The sequence below is a fragment of the Trichomycterus rosablanca genome, chromosome 1 (genome assembly GCF_030014385.1).
Source record: "Trichomycterus rosablanca isolate fTriRos1 chromosome 1, fTriRos1.hap1, whole genome shotgun sequence".
Taxonomy (NCBI): Eukaryota; Metazoa; Chordata; class Actinopteri; order Siluriformes; family Trichomycteridae; genus Trichomycterus; species Trichomycterus rosablanca.
Genome location: NC_085988.1, coordinates 18,709,529 through 18,728,062, shown reverse-complemented (window position 1 = coordinate 18,728,062; position 18,534 = coordinate 18,709,529). Strand labels below are relative to the sequence as shown.

Below are 18,534 nucleotides of genomic sequence, written 5' to 3'. Positions count from 1 at the left end.
TGAGAAGTGATGAAAGGTTTAATGATACCACGTCCAACTTGAGAACTTCAGTCTCGCTTTATGAATGTGGTCTGAGTGACAGATTGCACTGGCTAGGAGTTACCTGCACAGGTACACAGAACAGGAAGGAAAGCAGGTTCATGATGGACAGGCCTGGGAGGAGCTGTCTCTCCAGGAACATGTTGGAATGGTACAACTGCCTGTCCTCCAGTGTTGAATTGTGATGGTGAGAAACCTCTATCTGGTGGTCCACCACCATCATGTAGATCATCATGCCCATCACAGGAACACAAAAAAACAGGCTAATCAAAAATGACTTTCTCCATCTGCAAGAAAAGACAACAAATATATAGAAACCATGCCTACAAACGTACAAACCCCATTCCAAAAAAAGCTGGAACAGTGGCAAAAATCTGTCATGACAGCAATGATTTGCTTATACTAAATGTGGGACATGAGCATGTTTGCAACTGTCAAAGTATTTAACACACGGTTCCTTATTGTTCCAGCATCTAGCATTCAAGTGGCTTATGTTACTGGTTAATTTGCACTATGAAGCGGTCCTAGCAATCCTACGGCAATTCAGTTAGCAATCAGTTAGTCAAAATGAGATGTTGAAGTCTGAAGGAGCTAAAAACACTACTCAGGTAAGTGAGTTTGGAAAACTCCCAACCAATTCTGTGGATGCGGGGAGGGTTGGGGGGGGGGGTCTGTGGTGTCACAACACGGGCGAGAATTTCCGTCTTTAAGATGTTAAGATGTTTAAGAGGTTTACATTCAACCATTCAAGTAGGCTGTGCTGTGTATTGTAGCTATAATTTATACTATTATGAGTGTAATTGAATGACTGGCACAAGCATAAACTATGTCTTTGTAACTGGGCTGGATTTTGTTTATTGTTTGTTTATTAGGATTTTAACGTCATGTTTTACACTTTGATTACATTCATGACAGAAACGGTGGTTACTCATTACACAAGGTTCATCAATTCACAAGGTTATATCAAACACAGTCCTGGACAATTTAGTGTCTCATTTCACCTCACTTGCACGTCTTTGGACTGTGGGAGGAAACCGGAACACCCGGAGTAAACCCACGCAGACACGGGGAGAACATGCAAACTCCACACAGAAAGGACCCGGACCAATTGGCTGGATTGGATTACTGGCCCAAATGTGGGTCCCTAAACAAAGCCCTAACCCCTCGATTGTATGCAATGTATCAGACACTTCTGGATAGAAGCATTTGCTAAAAGCCGACAATATAAATGTAATACCGACACTGTGGAATGGATGGATTGCATCTTTAATACATAAGAGAGAAAACTTTCACTTACTGCTGTATCTCTTGGCTATGATCCAAATGACTTCCTGAACGATCTTTCTTCACCAGAGATGCTTCAAAACCTAAATTCTATAACACAAATACAAATCAGTAAAAAAAAAAAAAAAGTGTTAACATGTCCAACCTTCACCTGAATGTGCATCCCACAGAGCTACATTCTGTTTTACACCCAAAAGACCATGTGTATGACCAGAGATGTGCCATCACATACAACAGTGGACATTTCTATATATTTGTACATTATGTATATATATTTATGTACATTTGTACATTATGTTTAAATATCTATGTATGTGTGTGTGCACATGTGTGTGTGACTTATACTTTACAAGTTATACCAACTCTACAATGTATACCAAAAGACATCTACATGGGCCTTGCTCAAGGGCCCAACAGTGGCTGGATGACAGAGCTGGGATTCGAACTCTTTAACCTTTCAATTGATAGCCCAATGCTCTACCCACTAGGCTACCACTGTCCCATAGTGTGTACTATTACTTTTGATCTATGTACCTAGCTACTGAGGTCTTAATTTTCTTTCGGGATTAATAAAGTAACCATCTGTCTGTCTATCTGTCTGTCTGTCTGTCTGTCTGTCTGTCTATCTATCTATCTATCTATCTATCTATCTATCTATCTATCTATCTGTCATCTAATTGTCCATCTATCTGTCTGTCTGTCTGTCTGTCTGTCTGTCTGTCTGTCATCTAATTGTCCATCTATCTATCTGTCGGTCTGTCTATCTTTCTATCTATCATCTAGATAGATAGATAGATAGATAGATTCAACTTTATTGTCATTGCTCAGTACAGGTACAAGGCAACGAAATGTAGTTATCTATCTATCTATCTATACAGTATATCATATCATAATCTATCTATCTATCTATCTATCTATCTATCTATCCATCTATCCATCCATCCATCCATCCATCCATCCATCCATCTATCTAATCTATCATATCTATCATATCTATCATATCAATCCATCCATCCATCCATCCATCTAATCTATCTAATCAATCAATCAATCAATCAATCAATCAATCAATCAATCAATCAATCTATCTATCTATCTATCTATCTATCTATCTATCTATCTATCTAGCTAGCTAGCTATCTATCTAGCTATCTCTGCTCATTATGTAAAATCAATAAATCTTTAAGCTACACATGAGTAAAATCCAAACCCTCACCTCTATCAATCGGATGATGTTCCGAGGGCCTGTCACCTCTGGGTCATATTTGACGTGGGCTTTATTTGTCGCCAGTGCCACAGAAGCATACAGGATGCCCTTCTGCTTCACCAGGCTGGACTCTATTTTGTGGACACAGGAAGCACACGTCATCCCTCTGACCTGTAAGAAATAGACACAGAGCTATTACATGTAGCCCACCTCTTTTCTTAAATAATTCAAATAAAGCCGTGCTGGTGAGACACAAACCACAAGCTCGAGGGCGCCATTAGAGCCATCGTAGTTCTCCATGACGGAGGCTGTAAAGCCCAGCTCTCTGATGCACTCTGCTATCCTCAGTGGGTCAATGACAGTAGGATTGTAGCGCACCTCCGCTTTACTAGCCATCAGCGCCACTAACACCGAAAGGACACCTGCAGAGAAACAACAACTTTTTAGTCTTAATAACTCTCCATGCTATACTGAGAAATTCAGGCTAGTCTGAACCCAGGACCTTCTTGCTGTGAGACAACAGTGAGCTTCCAATAAAGGTTCAGGCCCTAACTAGCTAGTGTGGGCATATCGATACACCATAACTTCTGCTTGGTTATTTGTTAAAGCTGGGTCTTACCAATGCATTTCTCTGTTTAATTGTTCGACATTTTGCTTTTACTGGCTACAACAGCGACACTGTGGGTGAAGACGCGTTGTGGACATTAGCACGGGGTGAGCAGTTCTAACAAAGCCTGTGGCGCTGACCGAAAATGGTAAATATCCAATTTGCTATCCAAGGTGAGCAGCACACAGTTAAAAAAACTCATGAACACAAAAGCTGTGTCCCAAATGTCCTCTACACACAAAAAATAGAAGTTTGTCCTTTACAGGTGATATGAATCAGCTGTAAATAAAGAAACACCTTGACGAGGTACAGACTGAGTGCACACAACCTGGCCGTGGGTGACGGGCCAAAACATAGTCCTGGATTCCCCAAGAGGAGAGGCTGTGCCAGCACTGAACTCTCAGTACAGTAGAGACAGAGCTGCACATCCTCACCCAAAGTACCAAATACCACCATATTTGTAACCAATTATTCCCCAAATTCAACACAATCATCAACCCTAATATTCTGTCAGACCCTGACAAACTACCCCACCTACTGGGGGAGCACAGAAAGAGCTGCACACTAGCAGCACACACACACTTTTTTATTCTCATTACTTCTTACATTTAGTATTATTACCTTCACTGTTAATATACAGTATATATATATATATATATATACACATATATACATTATTATTTTTAATTGGTACATTGTGACTACTTGCGATCTGTAACTTTTTTTTTTTCCCTGCTGGGGACCCCTAGTGTTGCCCAAGGATGGGGTGACTTGACTTATACACCCACACACCGGTGGATTTGCGTGAGGCCGGCTTTGCGCGCGGAGAGCCATGCCCCGTCCTCTGCATTCCTCCATCGCTGCGCAAGTGCTTTTACAGCCCCACACCTTTGTTAAATCTGGTCATTTCGCACCCAAGCAGACTGGAGGCTCATTTGTCTGCTGCAGACATTAGCCAATTATGCCTGCTTGAGGGCGTCCAGCCGACCGGTAGCAGAGCCGAGACTCTCGGCGCTGGTGTGCTAGCAACTTATCGCGCTGCGCCTGTAACTTTTTTTTATATATATTGTATATTTTCCAAAGTTATTATTTTCTTTTTATTATAGTATTTCCTAAATATGTAACAAAGCTTTGGCAATACTCAGACTCAGCTTTATTGTCATTCAACCACGTACATGACAGAACAAAATACAGTTACCCAGGCCTCGGTGTGTGCGACATGAATGAAATAAGAATAAACCAAGATAAGTATACAAATAGAATAAACTAAGAAACAAAAAAAAATACAAGTAAAAAGTATTTACATTTTAAACTATTGCACAAAGAACTGCAGCAGCTTATGTTGATCTAAAGTGCATAATTGCAAAAAGTATAGCAGCAAGACTAAGCAGCAACAAATCACAAGATGGTTAAAGTGACAGTTGTGTTCAGTAAATGGCAGTGTGAATGTCCATATTTTGTCATGCCAATAAAGTTACATTTAAGTGAGTGTTGAATCACAGAATTATTCAGAGAGTTGCGAGAGGGTGTGAGACAGCATACTGTTGTATACAGAATGTGGAATAAAGAAGGCCAGTAGATATTTGAAACCCTCTGGAGGCCTGGTAAGAGCAGGACCAAAGACTGACATTGATATTTATGTGATAAAACCTGTGATGTCTACTCTCTTAGTTTGGGATATTTAAGAAAAAATTTAATTGGTCATGCGTTCAGCTCAGTGAAACAGTGACAGAGCGTAAATTTTAATCACCGTGTTCTAATGCAAGCAGTGTGTCCACGTGTCCTCGGTCACGTGGACACACTTAAAAAGCACAAATAAAACGCTCTGGTGATAAAAGCTGCATACTGGCTAAATAATCTGCTTCCTCTCGAGGCATTGCACAATGAGCACCTTTTTCGGAGCTTACCGTGCTCATTTTTGAGGTTCCTCTCAATGTTGGCCACGCAGGAGGCGCAGGTCATCCCACCGATCTGGATGAAACATTTGGAGTTTGTGTTTGTCGTCGACTCAGCATCACTGTCCACTTCCTTCCCCTTTTTGGTGGAAAGCGTGGGGGACGGATGTGATTTCTGTACTGAAGGAGAACTTTTCTTTGCAGCTGGCACCAGTGAATTTGTCTCTGGTTAGGATAGGAAACAATGAGATCTGATTAGCTAGGTAATACCTTACTGGACAGTAATAAAACTAACATTTATTTTGAAGAAAACAATGCATTCAACAGTAAACTGAATATGAATAATACCATGTCAGCAGTCAGCATCATAAACCTCTATAACTATTACTATTAAACATGAATTAAAATCCAAATAGCATATCATAATGCAGAGTTTCACAATTTTAACTGGAGCATGTTTATTTTGGATTATATATCTTTTATGACATGCTCATATCTGTCTTACTATAAAACCAGCAAACAGAAAAACTTGGAATACAGCTTTGAGCCTTTAACAATCCACATTGGTTAGCTGTACAGAAAATTGTACCAAAAATCAAGGGGCCGAAACTGTTGAGAAGTGGCTCAGAGTAGGGCTGTCGCGCTAACCGCAATTTTGAAATATCGCGGTATAGACCAGCCAACCGCAGGGCATGCCAAGCAACCGCAACACCGCGGTGTTCACGTTTTTTCTTTCTTTCTTCTATTTTTTTTTGTTTATATTGTTGCAGGTCCATCTTGTTTTACGCTTACATTCGGGCGTAATAAATGTTAAATGAATTCATAATGAAAATGAGCTAGGAGCGTCATTTTCCCGCAACCTGTTCTCATGCGTTGCTGCTGAGCGTCAGGCTTTGTGTTTTAAAATGTAAACAATCGCAACAGGAATTATAGGCAAGTTTATTAATGATTAAATTGAGTTCACACTCAATAAATACTTGTAATTTAGACTACATTTAAACAGCCTTGGTGAACTAAAACACTTAATGACGGTTAATATGGCATTGCATCCTGCAAATATTCTCTTTCTGGTCTTGCTGGAATGATTTAAATGTATTTTTTCGTTGAATAAAAATGTATTGAAACGAATAATAACTTGAAATGTAGTATATATTGTTATGTTAATTATATCTACTAAATAGATAGTTTGTCGCATTGTAAAGTCGCATGCAGGTACAGTACACGTGTATTAGTGTAACGAGCCCCATCAGAGAGAGTTTTACACCGAGGGGAACATCGCTACCCCACTCAGATTCTCTCTCTAAACCACATCAGATGAACGTGTTGGTTCTTCTAGCGCGCATAATAACGCAGGTTTAAACTCTTACAGACTTTATTATATTTCTTTTTTACCATATTTTGATTAGATGTGTATTTACAATATTTAGCCTAAACACTTTTTTTTTTCGTTTCACACTGTATATCTAGCCTAGGAGCTAAATTTAAACCTTTTTTTAATAGAGAAAAGACGCGCATCCCTGCACTGTTCTGTATTTAACATTAAACACGCATTTCATTGGTCTTAAAGCTGTCTCTTCTTTGTCATTATAAAGCAATAATATACCGAATCATAGCCTAACAATAAAGCTTGTTTATATAGCTCTAAAATGCAGATTAATTAAGTAATTTTCAAAAACAAAAAAAAATGGCGATATTACCGCATACCGCGATATTGAGACAGGTTGAATATCGCAAGGGGAAATTCTTTCACCGCGACAGCCCTAGCTCAGAGCGGTGCCCAGGTGGCGCAGCGGGATATACCGAAATCTGTCTCTACTACTGGTCAGCTGGGCACCATCTAGTGGGCACAATTGGCAGTGCCTGCAGCAGACAAAATTGGTCACAGAGTCTGCTGGGTGGAAAAAGACCGGACTAAGTAGACGCTGTGCAAGAACCCTGGTTAGCAGACAGAATGAGGCTCATCCACTTCTGCACAAGCAAAAAAGAAGGAGTTAAGGGGCTTGCGCACACATCGGAAGGGGCATGGAGCAGGCAAATATACCCTCCTCGAATGCAATCGGGATCCACAGCAGCGGAAGACTAATTGGCTATGCTAAATTGGGAGAAAAAGACAGAAAATGCATAAATAAATAGAAAAAAGTGGCTCTGACCAACTGTACAGAGATTCCTGTCTTTATCTCATTTACATTTACAACATTTAGAGCCGCTCAGGTGGCGCAGCGGTAAAATACGCTAGCACACCAAAGCTGGGATTTCGAATACATCGTATTGAATCTCAGCTCTGCTATCCGGCTGGGCTGGACGGCTATATGAACAACAACTGGCTGTTGTTCATACAGGTAGGGAGCCGGATAGGGAGCTCATAACTGATGCAATTACGACCTCTGCTGGCTGATTGATGGCGTCTGCACAGAGTAGAGGAATAATGTTGATCAGGGTGTGGCTCTCCGTAATAACAAATAAATATTTACGACATTTAGCTAAAATCCAAAGTGACAGCCAATCGTGACTGTATACTGTCCAAGCAATTGAGGATTGGGGCTTGCTCAAGAGCTCAACAGTGGCAACCTGGCAGAAGTGGGGCTTGAACCAGTGCCCTTCCAATTACTAGTCCAGAACTTTAACCACTGAACTACCACTGCCCTATGGCTTGTGGTTGGATGCCACCCTACTTTAAAATCCAGACCTGTCTGTGCTATCCTACTGGGTCCATTTCAAATTGCTTAAGAGTCCTGGTGAATATAGGATGAGTTTGTTGAGGGTGGAGCTGTGACGGCTTTCTCCACCACACGCTGGGAGAAAATACAGTAAATACTAACAGTAAACTGCTAACTGTAAACAATAGCAGTAGATACAACAGGACAACCTTAGGTCCACACTTCAGTTGTTGTGCCTTGAAATTTATGCAGCCAGAATTTATTTTACTCTGTCAACACAAATAGTCCTGGACTGTTGTTAGGCAACACAAATATATTCCTACACACTAGCTACTACGGGTGGGTTTATAAAATCGATTTTTCGATTCGAATCGATCTTTATTTGAATTATCCGATATCGATTCATATAAACGTGAGATCGATCTTTTAAATACGCCCCTTTTTACGGTGTACACGGAGATCTGGGCATTGTACGGCCCGCGGGCCACATCCGGCCCGCATGAGGTTCGTGGCAAATACAAATTAGACGTAAATAAAGGTACATCACACATGCAATATAACAGGATTGATTTTGACGGGAGCGCTGTGTCTTTAAATATCCGGAAGTTTTGAGTCACGTATGCGCATGTGTGCGCGAGTGTGTGGAGCTTCACCGTAACAGAACAGAACTGAATGTGACTAACCGTGAAGTTTTTAACAAGACATGAACTTCTGAAGTATTTATTAAGTCAGGTGTAACGCTGGTTAAGGATCCCAGGCTTTAAATCGCGGTACAAAACAGAAATACAAGAGCATGAATGATGCGGAGCATCACACCTGAAACTTTTATAAAGTTAAACACATCCAGAACTGAAGCAGTCAGGACCAGCTTTGTGATTTTAATAAGAATATCCAACAATAACAACGGACTGAAATTAGACTCAAAACAAAATAGTATAAAAACCTGCACATTTTGTTCACATTTGTTTTTTTTTTAATTTTATTTATTTCTTTGTTTAAATAGTGAAATAATGTTGACGTTTTTTGACGCTTACTTCTAATTTTGTGATTGTAACATCTAAACATTAACAGCTTATCAAAACTGCACAATTTACTGCTTTTAATAAAGAGTGGGCAGTAGTCTAGTGCTTAAGATACTGGACTAGTAATTAGAAGGTTGCTGGTTCAAGCCCCTCCACTGCCAGGTTGCTGCTGTTGGGCTGACTCTAGCGCGCGTCTGTTCTGTACCATAACAGAGAAGGTGAATAAAGTTTTATGCTCCCGACGATCTGTTATGTGCTGTGTATTTGTTCCTTTATTAACCCAGTGCATTACTAAGACACTCGGTTACAGTAGTTTGGGAGAGCAGACAGACTCATCTGAGATTCTTCCTGGTGATAGATGGTGTAGTGTGAAACCCCCTATCACCGATTAGTCGTGCAGTGTGAACTGTACAGCGACCCAGACCGGCAAATCAGAAAGTCGTGTAGTGTGAACTTGGCATAAGTTGTGCAACAGCCAGGTGTATGTTTACATTACATGTACACTGTTGTAGCGTGTCAGACATATAAAATAATAATAATAAAAAAAATAATGTTACTGTTTTTTGTTTTGGATAAATTATTTATGTAAAAACAAATATTTTTTAATAATAAATGTTCTTTGTACAATTATCACATTTGTTCTGTGAACATCTGTACATATTTAAACAAAACCTGTTAATGTAACTCAAATATGCCTAAATGTGTTGAATCGAAATTGAATCGAAAATCGAATCGAGAATCGAAAATCGAAGATCGAATCAAATCGGGACCTTGTGAATCGGAATCGAATCGATCCAGGAAATTAGTGGCAATACCCAGCCCTACTAGCTACCACCTACTTTGTTTGCTTGGCTCTACACCTTACCGCAGGCTGGCTACTGTCTGCTATGTGTGTTTATTTCTAAGCTTCCACTTATTGCTCAACCAGAAAATTAGTCTGCTAACGCAACAGCAGCAACCTGGCAGTGGTGGGGCTTGAACCAGCGACCTTCTGATTAAACCGCTAGGCTACAGCTGCCTTTACAAGGAATCAGTACGTGTGAAACAGGTGCAATATACGATGTTTATTATTAATAATATTCAAGTATTGTACTGTACAGTAGCCTAGTGGTTAAGGTACTGGACTTGTAATCAGAAGGTCGCTGGTTCAAGCCCCACCACTGCCAGGTTACTGCTGTTGGGCCCTTGAGCAAGGCCCTTAACCCTAAATTGCTCAGACTGTATACTATAACTGTACTGTAAGTCGCTTTGGATAAAGGCGTCTGCTAAATGCTAAAATGTAAATATTATACAATTACCATTAGCTCTCCCTTTAACAAATAAAATGACATTTGCAGTTTTGCAGTCACCACTAATAAAGTGCACAGTTATACCGTTATACTGAGGTACGACTCCACTGATTGTACAACTTGATCACAGGTCTGTTGTAGAAAAGTGGACGACTTTATATTTCTATGCTTCCAGCTCACTTCGGTGCTGTTGGTATAACATCGGTACAGCAATTAAACTGAAGCATTTTCGCCCGGTAGTAACGTCACTTAACCGTTTGCTTTTTTGCAACAACCATGCCCCGACAAACCGAACAGTAGACACCGATCAGGCATAACATTATGACCACCTTCCAAATATTGTGTTGGTCCCCCTTTTGCTGCCCTGACCCGTCGAGGCATGGACTCCACTAGACCCCTGAAGGTGTGCTGTGGTATCTGGCACCAAGATGTCAGCAGCAGATCCTTTAACTCCTGTAAGTTGTGAGGTGGGGCCTCCATGGATCGGACTTGTTTGTCCAGCACATCCCACAGATGCTCGATTGGATTAAGATCTGGGGAATTTGGAGGCCAAGTCAACACCTCAGACTCGTTGTTGTTCTCCTCAAACCATTCCTGAATTATTTTTGCTTTGTGTCAGGGCGCATTATCCTGCTGAGAGGTCACATCCATCAGGGAATAGCGTCTCCATGAAAGGGTGTACATGGTCTGCAACAATGCTTATGCCAAGTTCACACTACACGACTTTCCAAGTCGTCAGGTCGCTGAACAGTTCACACTACACGACTGAACGGCGATAGGGGGTTTCACACTACATGATCCATCACCAACTGGAATCGCAGGCGAGCTTCTCTGGTCTCCCTTTTTTTCTTTCTTTCTTTTCTTTTTTTTTTTTGACAAAAACACACGTGAGAAGTGACGAGAAGTTTAATGATACCACGTCCAAAAAAATGAACGTCAACAAGTAGCGAGAGATCAAAGGGTTTGTGCGCTGATGTGCAGCGTAATATCAAGGAGGAAAAATAAATGAATCTGAGTGGATTTGGCAACAAGAACAGTATATGGCTTGTTTTGTAGTAAGTTTTGCAATGCAGCGTGGGTGTTATGTTTTGTAGAGGACGATCAAATCAGAAATACTGTAAAACGTGTGTGTCGGTGTATCCTGATATAAACTATATTAATTAAGCCCCTGTCCCCTGTCCCGTCCTCTCCTGCATTTCCCCTCACGCTGTATCCTGTGTTCTCATTGGCTGTTCGACATGTCACTCATTCCCAGTTGCCCGTCTGAGATCAGATATCTGGCGTGCTAGAAAACTCAATCCAGTCGCCGAGCGGTCGGCGAGCCGGTCGGGTCGAGTTGTTGGATAGTTCACACTTAGCGACTGAGAGCAGAGTTTTGATCACCGAGCGAACGCTGAGTTGCTCCCGACCCGGAAAATCAATCGCCGACCAGTCGCCGAGCGAAAATCAGGGCAAAAGTCGTGTAGTGTGAACTAGGCATTAGGTAGGTGGTACGTGTCAAAATAACATCCACATGGATGGCAGGACCCAAGGTTTCCCAGCAGAACATTGCCCAAAGTATCACACTGCCTCCTCCGGCTTGCCGGCTTCCCAGTGGTCATAATGTTATGCCTAGTCGGTGTATAGTGTTTTAATCCAAATCGTACAGTATGTAGTGTTTTAATCTGTGTCAGAAAAATGATGTACCGTCATACCACCCAGCTCTACGTTATTAAGTTTAAAACTTTTTCCAAACAAACTTTTACTAGGTGTAATGCCTGAGGTCAGAATGACCTGAAGTTTTCTAAGTAGTACTCTTGAACAAAAGGCTTCTGGGTAGTCTGGCTAAGGTAAGACTTTATCTAAACAAATAAACTTTAAGGCGGCTATATAAAAGTTAATGTGGCAGTAATTGCAGACGGCTCTGGAGTGTTAAGAAAATGAACATGAGAGCAACATTTATACACAATAGCTAGAAAATGTGGAGTGCAACTCACCTGGCAGAAAAGCATCAAAACCCATGTCCTCAATGGCTGCCTTCAGTTCTTCCGGACTGGTGACCAGTGGGTCATATTTAAATGTGCCCTGATGGTTGGCCAGGGATACCTGTGCTGATCTCACGCCGTTCCTCTGTGAGATAGCACCCTCAATGGTCTGCACACACGAGTTACAGGTCATCCCCTCTATAGTGATGTGCACTACAGAGTCCAGGGGCTGTAAAAAGCTGGAGGACGCAGTCTGTTCTGGGGGACAAGAAGACAACGGAACTTCCCGCCCAGCTAACTGCGTCTTAAATTTCCCTGGTGGCAGAGCCTCAATAGCCTTTTGTAGCTCCGCTGCTGTAACCAGGTCTAAGTTGTGCTGGATTACAGCCTGTCCTTTTTCCAAACACACCTGCACTAAGCTGACCCCCGTTAGCTTGGATATATTGTCCTGGATGTTGACCACGCAGGAGTTGCAGTGCATTCCCGAAACGTCCAGTACTGTGGTGGTTAAAGTGCTAGCGTCTCCAGGCTTCTCATTGGTCTCCCCCTCGGAGGCGTTCAGGAGGTGCTCCACGGCAGAGAGCTGTAACTGACGGGGCTTGGATTTCACGCTGGCTTTGAAGCCGGCCACACCGATCTGCTTCACTATGTCATCCGCAGAGATGAGGTACGGTAAGAACAGCACTGTGGCATCCTGGGATTCCAAATTTACTAAAAATAAAACACAGGGCACATTCTTGAGGACACAAACTCATAATAGAACTAAACAAATTCTTTAGAGCTAGATAAAGCTCTTATTTGAGTGTACATTTTAGATAGCTATATGAACCCCAGTCCTTTTTTTATACATACACTATACTGCCAAAAGTATTCGCTCGTCTGCCTTCACACACATATGAACTTGAGTGACATCCCATTCTTAATCCATAGGGTTTAATATGATGTCGGCCCACCCTTTGCAGCTATAACAGCATCAACTCCTCTGGGAAGGCTTTCCACAAGGTTTAGGAGTGTGTTTATGGGAATTTTTGACCATTCTTTCAGAAGCGCATTTGTGAGGTCAGACACTGATGTCAGATGATAAGGCCTGGCTCGCAGTCTCCGCTCTAATTCATCCCAAAGGTGTTCTATCAGGCTGAGGTCAGGACTCTGTGCAGGCCAGTCAAGTTCTTCCACACCAAACCAACTCATCCATGTCTTTATGGACCTTGCTTTGTGCACTGGTGCGCAGTCATGTTGGAACAGGAAGGGGCCATCTCCAAACTGTTCCCAAAAATTTGGGAGCATGAAATTGTCCAAAATCTCTTGGTATGCTGAAGCATTAAGAGTTCCTTTCACTGGAACTAAGGGGCCGAGACCAACTCCTGATAAATAACCCCACACCATAATCCCCCCTCCACCAAACTTTACACTCGGCACAATGCAGTCAGACAAGTACCGTTCTCCTGGCAACCGCCAAACCCTGACTCGTCCAACGGATTACCAGACGGAGAAGCGTGATTCGTCACTCCAGAGAACACGTCTTCACTGCTCTAGAGTCCGGTTGTGGCGTGCTTTACACCACTGCATCCGACGCTTTGCATTGCGCTTGGTGATGTAAGGTTTGGATGCAGCTGCTCGGCCATGGAAACCCACTCCATGAAGCTCTCTACACACTGTTCTTGAGCTAATCAGAAGACCACATGAAGTTAGGAGGTCTGTAGCGATTGACTCTGCAGAAAGTTGGTGACCTCTGCGCACTATGCTCCTCAGCATCCGCTGACCCCGCTCTGTCATTTTACGTGGCTACCACTTTGTGGCTGAGTTGCTGTCGTTCACAATTGCTTCCACTTTATTATAATACCACTGACAGTTGACTGTGGAATATTTACTAGTGAGGAAATTTCACGACTGGACTTGTTGCACAGGTGGCATCCTATCACGGTACCACACTGGAATTCACTGAGCTCCTGAGAGCGACCCATTCTTTCACTAATGTTTGTAGAAGCAGTCTGTATGCCTAGGTGCTTGGTTTTATACACCTGTGGCCATGAAAGTGATTGGAACACCTGAATTCAATGATTTGGATGGGTGAGTGAATACTTTTGGCAATATACAGTGGGGCCAAAAAGTATTTAGTCAGCCACTGATTGTGCAGGTTCTCCTACTTAGAAAGATGAGAGAGGTCTGTAATTTATATCATAGGTACACTTCAACTATGAGAGACAAAATGAGGAAAAAAAAATCCAGGAAATCACATTGTAGGATTTTTAAAGAATTTATTTGTAAATTATGGTAGAAAATAAGTATTTGGTCAATAACAAAAGTTCAACTCAATACTTTGTAACATAACCTTTGTTGGCAATGACAGAGGTCAAACGTTTCCTGTAAGTCTTCACCAGGTTTGCACACACTGTAGCTGGTATTTTAGCCCATTCCTCCATGCAGATCTCCTCTAGAGCAGTGATGTTTTGGGGCTGTCGCTGGGCAACACAGACTCCACAAATTTTCTCTGGGGTTGAGGTCTGGAGACTGGCTAGGCCACTCCAGGACCTTGAAATGCTTTTTACGGAGCCACTCCTTCGTTGCCCGAGCGGTGTGCTTAGGATCATTGTCATGCTGGAAGACCCAGCCACGTTCCATCTTCAATGCTCTCACTGATGGAAGGAGGTTTTGGCTTAAAATCTCACGATACATGGCCCCGTTCATTCTTCCCTTAACACGGATCAGTCGTCCTGTCCCCTTTGCAGAAAAACAGCCCCAAAGCATGATGTTTCCACCCCCATGCTTCACAGTAGGTATGGTGTTCTTGGGTTTTTCTTCTTCCTCCAAACACGACGAGTTGAGTTTTTACCAAAAAGTTCCATTTTGGTTTCATCTGACCACATGAAAATTCTCCCAATCCTCTTCTGGATAATCCATATGCTCTCTGTCAAACTTCAGACGGGCCTGGACATGTACTGGCTTAAGCAGGGGGACACGCCTGGCACTGCAGGATTTGAGTCCCTCTCGGCGTAGTGTGTTACTGATGGTAGCCTTTGTTACTTTGGTCCCAGCTCTCTGCAGGTCATTCATCAGGTCCCTCCATGTAGTTCTGGGATATTTTGCTCACCGTTCTCATGATCATTTTGACCCCACGGGATCAAGGGAGATTATCAATGGTCTTGTATGTCTTCCATTTTCTTACAATTGCTCCCACAGTTGATTTATTCACACCAACCTGCTTGCCTATTGTAGATTCACTCTTCCCAGCCTGGTGCAGGTCTACAATTTTCTTCCTGGTGTCCTTCGACAGCTCTTTGGTCTTGGCCATGGTTGACTGTTTGAGGCTGTGGACAGGTGTCTTTTATACAGATAACGAGGTCAAACAGGTGCCATTAATACAGGTAATGAGTGGAGGACAGAAGAGCTTCTTAAAGAAGAAGTTACAGGTCTGTGAGAGCCAGAAATCTTGCTTGTTTGTTATTGACCAAATACTTATTTTCCACCATAATTTACAAATAAATTCTTTAAAAATCCTACAATGTGATTTCCTGGATTTTTTTTTCTCAGTTTGTCTCTCATAGTTGAAGTGTACCTATGATGAAAATTACAGACCTCTCTCATCTTTCTAAGTAGGAGAACTTGCACAATCAGTGGCTGACTATATACTTTTTGGCCCCACTGTAGTGTATATTGGTTTATGCATTTTCCCCTCTTCTTCTTTTTAGCACGTCCAATTACCCAATTGCATTATGCTTCCTTTCTACTGATGCCGACCCCGCCCTGACTGAGAACGAGACTGACACATGCCCCCTCGACACGTGTGCAGTAGCCGACTGCATCTTGTCACCCGCACGAGGTGAGTTCATATGCAGATCAGCTTTCTCTACGGAGAGCCACACCCTAATTAACGCATTATCCCTCGACTCTTTGTGCAGGCACCACAGCCAGTAGAGGTCGTAATTGCATCAGTTATTAGGTCCCTATCCGGCTCCCAGCCAATTGTTGTTCATGTAGGTGCCCAGCCCAGATGGATGGTAGAGCCGAGTTTCAAACCGCCGAGTTCGAAATGTCAGCTCTGGTGCGCTTGCGTGTTTTACCGCTGCGCCACCTGAGCGCCCAACCCCAATTTTAACTACACAAAAGAAGCTTCAGTGCTGGGATGAAGTCAGACAGGTTCTGAGAACAATACCAAAAATGAAAGTCACTTGAATCAATAACAAAGCAATGGAAATATTTCAAAATTCTAAATAAGTTTGACCACAGCGAGAACCAAATTATGCCAACACACATACGCGCGTGTCAGTCTTGGCTCTTGACCTCAGAGTGATAGTCAATATCAGTAGAGAGGAAGCAAAATGCAATCGGGTAATTGGATACAATCTCCCTCATATCACACGCCAGTAAGATTATGCTGAAGATATTCAACACAGACTAGAGGCTTACGTTGAAAAAGAACTGCCAGATGTGTAAGCAGGATTCAGAAAAGTCAAAGCAACAAGAGATACACTATATTGCCAAATGTATTCACTCACCCATCCAAATCATTGAATTCAGGTGTTCCAATCACTTCCATGGCCACAGGTGTATAAAACCAAGCACCTAGGCATGCAGACTGCTTCTACAAACATTAGTGAAAGAATGGGTCGCTCTCAGGAGCTCAGTGAATTCCAGCGTGGTACCGTGATAGGATGCCACCTGTGCAACAAGTCCAGTCGTGAAATTTCCTCTCTACTAAATATTCCACAGTCAACTGTCAGTGGTATTATAACAAAGTAGAAGCAATTGGGAACGACAGCAACTCAAAATGACAGAGCGGGGTCAGCGGATGCTGAGGTGCATAGTGCGCAGAGGTCACCAACTTTCTGAGTCAATCGCTACACACCTCCAAACTTCATGTGGCCTTCAGATCAGCTCAAGAACAGTGTGTAGAGAGCTTCATGGAGTGGGTTTCCATGGCCGAGCAGCTGCATCCAAGCCTTACATCACCAAGCGCAATGCAAAGCGTCGGATGCAGTGGTGTAAAGCACGTCGGCACTGGACTCTAGAGGTGCGTGAATTCATCCCTAAATCTCTAAGCTTAAACCCAATCTTTGATTAGTAAACCAGTAATCACTGTATGTGTTGTACATACTGTGTACTGTTCATGCATAGCAGAGCTTTGGTAGCTGAAATCCATCAAGGTCTGTCTGAAAACCTAGTGAGCTGCCTTGCTGCCTACTGCCTACATAGGCAGCTGCCTAAGTAGAGAGGATTCTAATAAGACATCGACTTTGGACATTGGATGCTCCCTCGTTATTCAGTCAGATTATCGCTTTGAAATAAGGCACCTTAGTAAGCAGCATTTTAAGGCATCTAAGAATTTAGACAGCTTTCTTCTCGAGAGCGTGTGTTTATGTAGAGAGCTCACTAGGTTTTCAGACAGGCCCAATATGTGGTTCGTACTGTAATCATTTATAAGAGGTGTGTTTTGATGGATGAACATTGTTTCAGGCTCACCTTTAATCTTTTCTACCCCTTTTAATTTCCCAATCCTGCCCTCAATGGTGGTGGTGCAGGAAAGACACGTCATGCCATCAATGCGCAGCTTCAGCATCTCCACATTGCTGGAATCACAGATCCTCTTTGTAGCAGAGGGAACCGAGTTTAGCTGTGGCTCCAGTGTGTCCAGCATCTCTCGGATCCGGTCAGTACTCGCCAGGCTCGGAATGAACGTGACGGCCAGTCCCTTGCCCTTACTGTCCTCTTTGGCCTCCAGCACGCCCTTTAGCTGGCAGATCTGGGCAAGAGAGTTAGTGTTACCGCCGTCCACTGGGAAGAACTGTGTTTCTGTTGAAACAGGCTTGGTCGGGGGGGCGTTTTCCGCGCTCGACTCAAAGCCCATGTCCTCAATGGCTTCTGCTAAAGATTGTGGACTTTGGCGAATTGGGTCAAAGATCACGGTGGCATTTTTATGCTCCAAGGACACCTGTAGTAAAAAAAGATAAAAGCATTTTAGTGACCTGTACTGAAACTAGGTCCATTCTTAATGCTGGGTAATTGCCCAATGGAAAGCTGTAAAATTCAATACAGAGCAATGAGGACACTGTAAACTGTTTTAAAACGTGCAGAACTGTGTAACTTCTGAGCACGTTCAGTCAGCTAGTACTCTTTGAACTCTGTGACCACCTTGTTTCTGCAAATGCACAACTTGTGGTTCACAGGTCATGTGTGGTTGTGTGGTTCACAAGTCATCTGATCACATGCTTAGGGTTACACATGAGTATCAGCATTTAAAGTCTTTCAGCAAAGACCTTATGGGGGGGTCAGTCACATGATTTAAGGGTAAGTGAAAACTAGGCATACTGGTTCTGCTCTGTGAATTTTGTATGAAGAATTATGCAGCTACATATCTATAAAATCTGTTGTTATTTAAAGGTTTAACACTGATTTTATATGATACTAGTGACGCAAATTCCTCCAGTTTCTTTTAACTGATAACCATATGTCATTAGTCAAGTGCTAACCGACACCTGAAAAGCTTACAGGGACCCATCCAAATATAAATCACACCACGAGTTTCATATAAACAAGTCTTTATTTAATGAAAACAGCATCAGAGTAAACCTA

General features: G+C 42.5%; 1 protein-coding gene across 1 annotated transcript in view; it reads right to left on the bottom strand.

The window, feature by feature from the left end:
• The window catches only part of atp7a (ATPase copper transporting alpha), a 57,911-nt gene that overhangs the window by 25,210 nt on the left and 14,167 nt on the right, over positions 1–18,534 (bottom strand). Inside the window, exons 3-9 of the mRNA XM_062989003.1 lie at positions 17,425–17,893; positions 11,977–12,675; positions 5,045–5,257; positions 2,789–2,952; positions 2,540–2,701; positions 1,337–1,413; positions 104–326 (exon numbers count right to left, since the gene is read on the bottom strand). Of these exons, the coding sequence (XP_062845073.1) occupies positions 104–326; positions 1,337–1,413; positions 2,540–2,701; positions 2,789–2,952; positions 5,045–5,257; positions 11,977–12,675; positions 17,425–17,893 (2,007 nt within the window). The remainder of the gene's footprint in view (positions 1–103; positions 327–1,336; positions 1,414–2,539; positions 2,702–2,788; positions 2,953–5,044; positions 5,258–11,976; positions 12,676–17,424; positions 17,894–18,534) is intronic.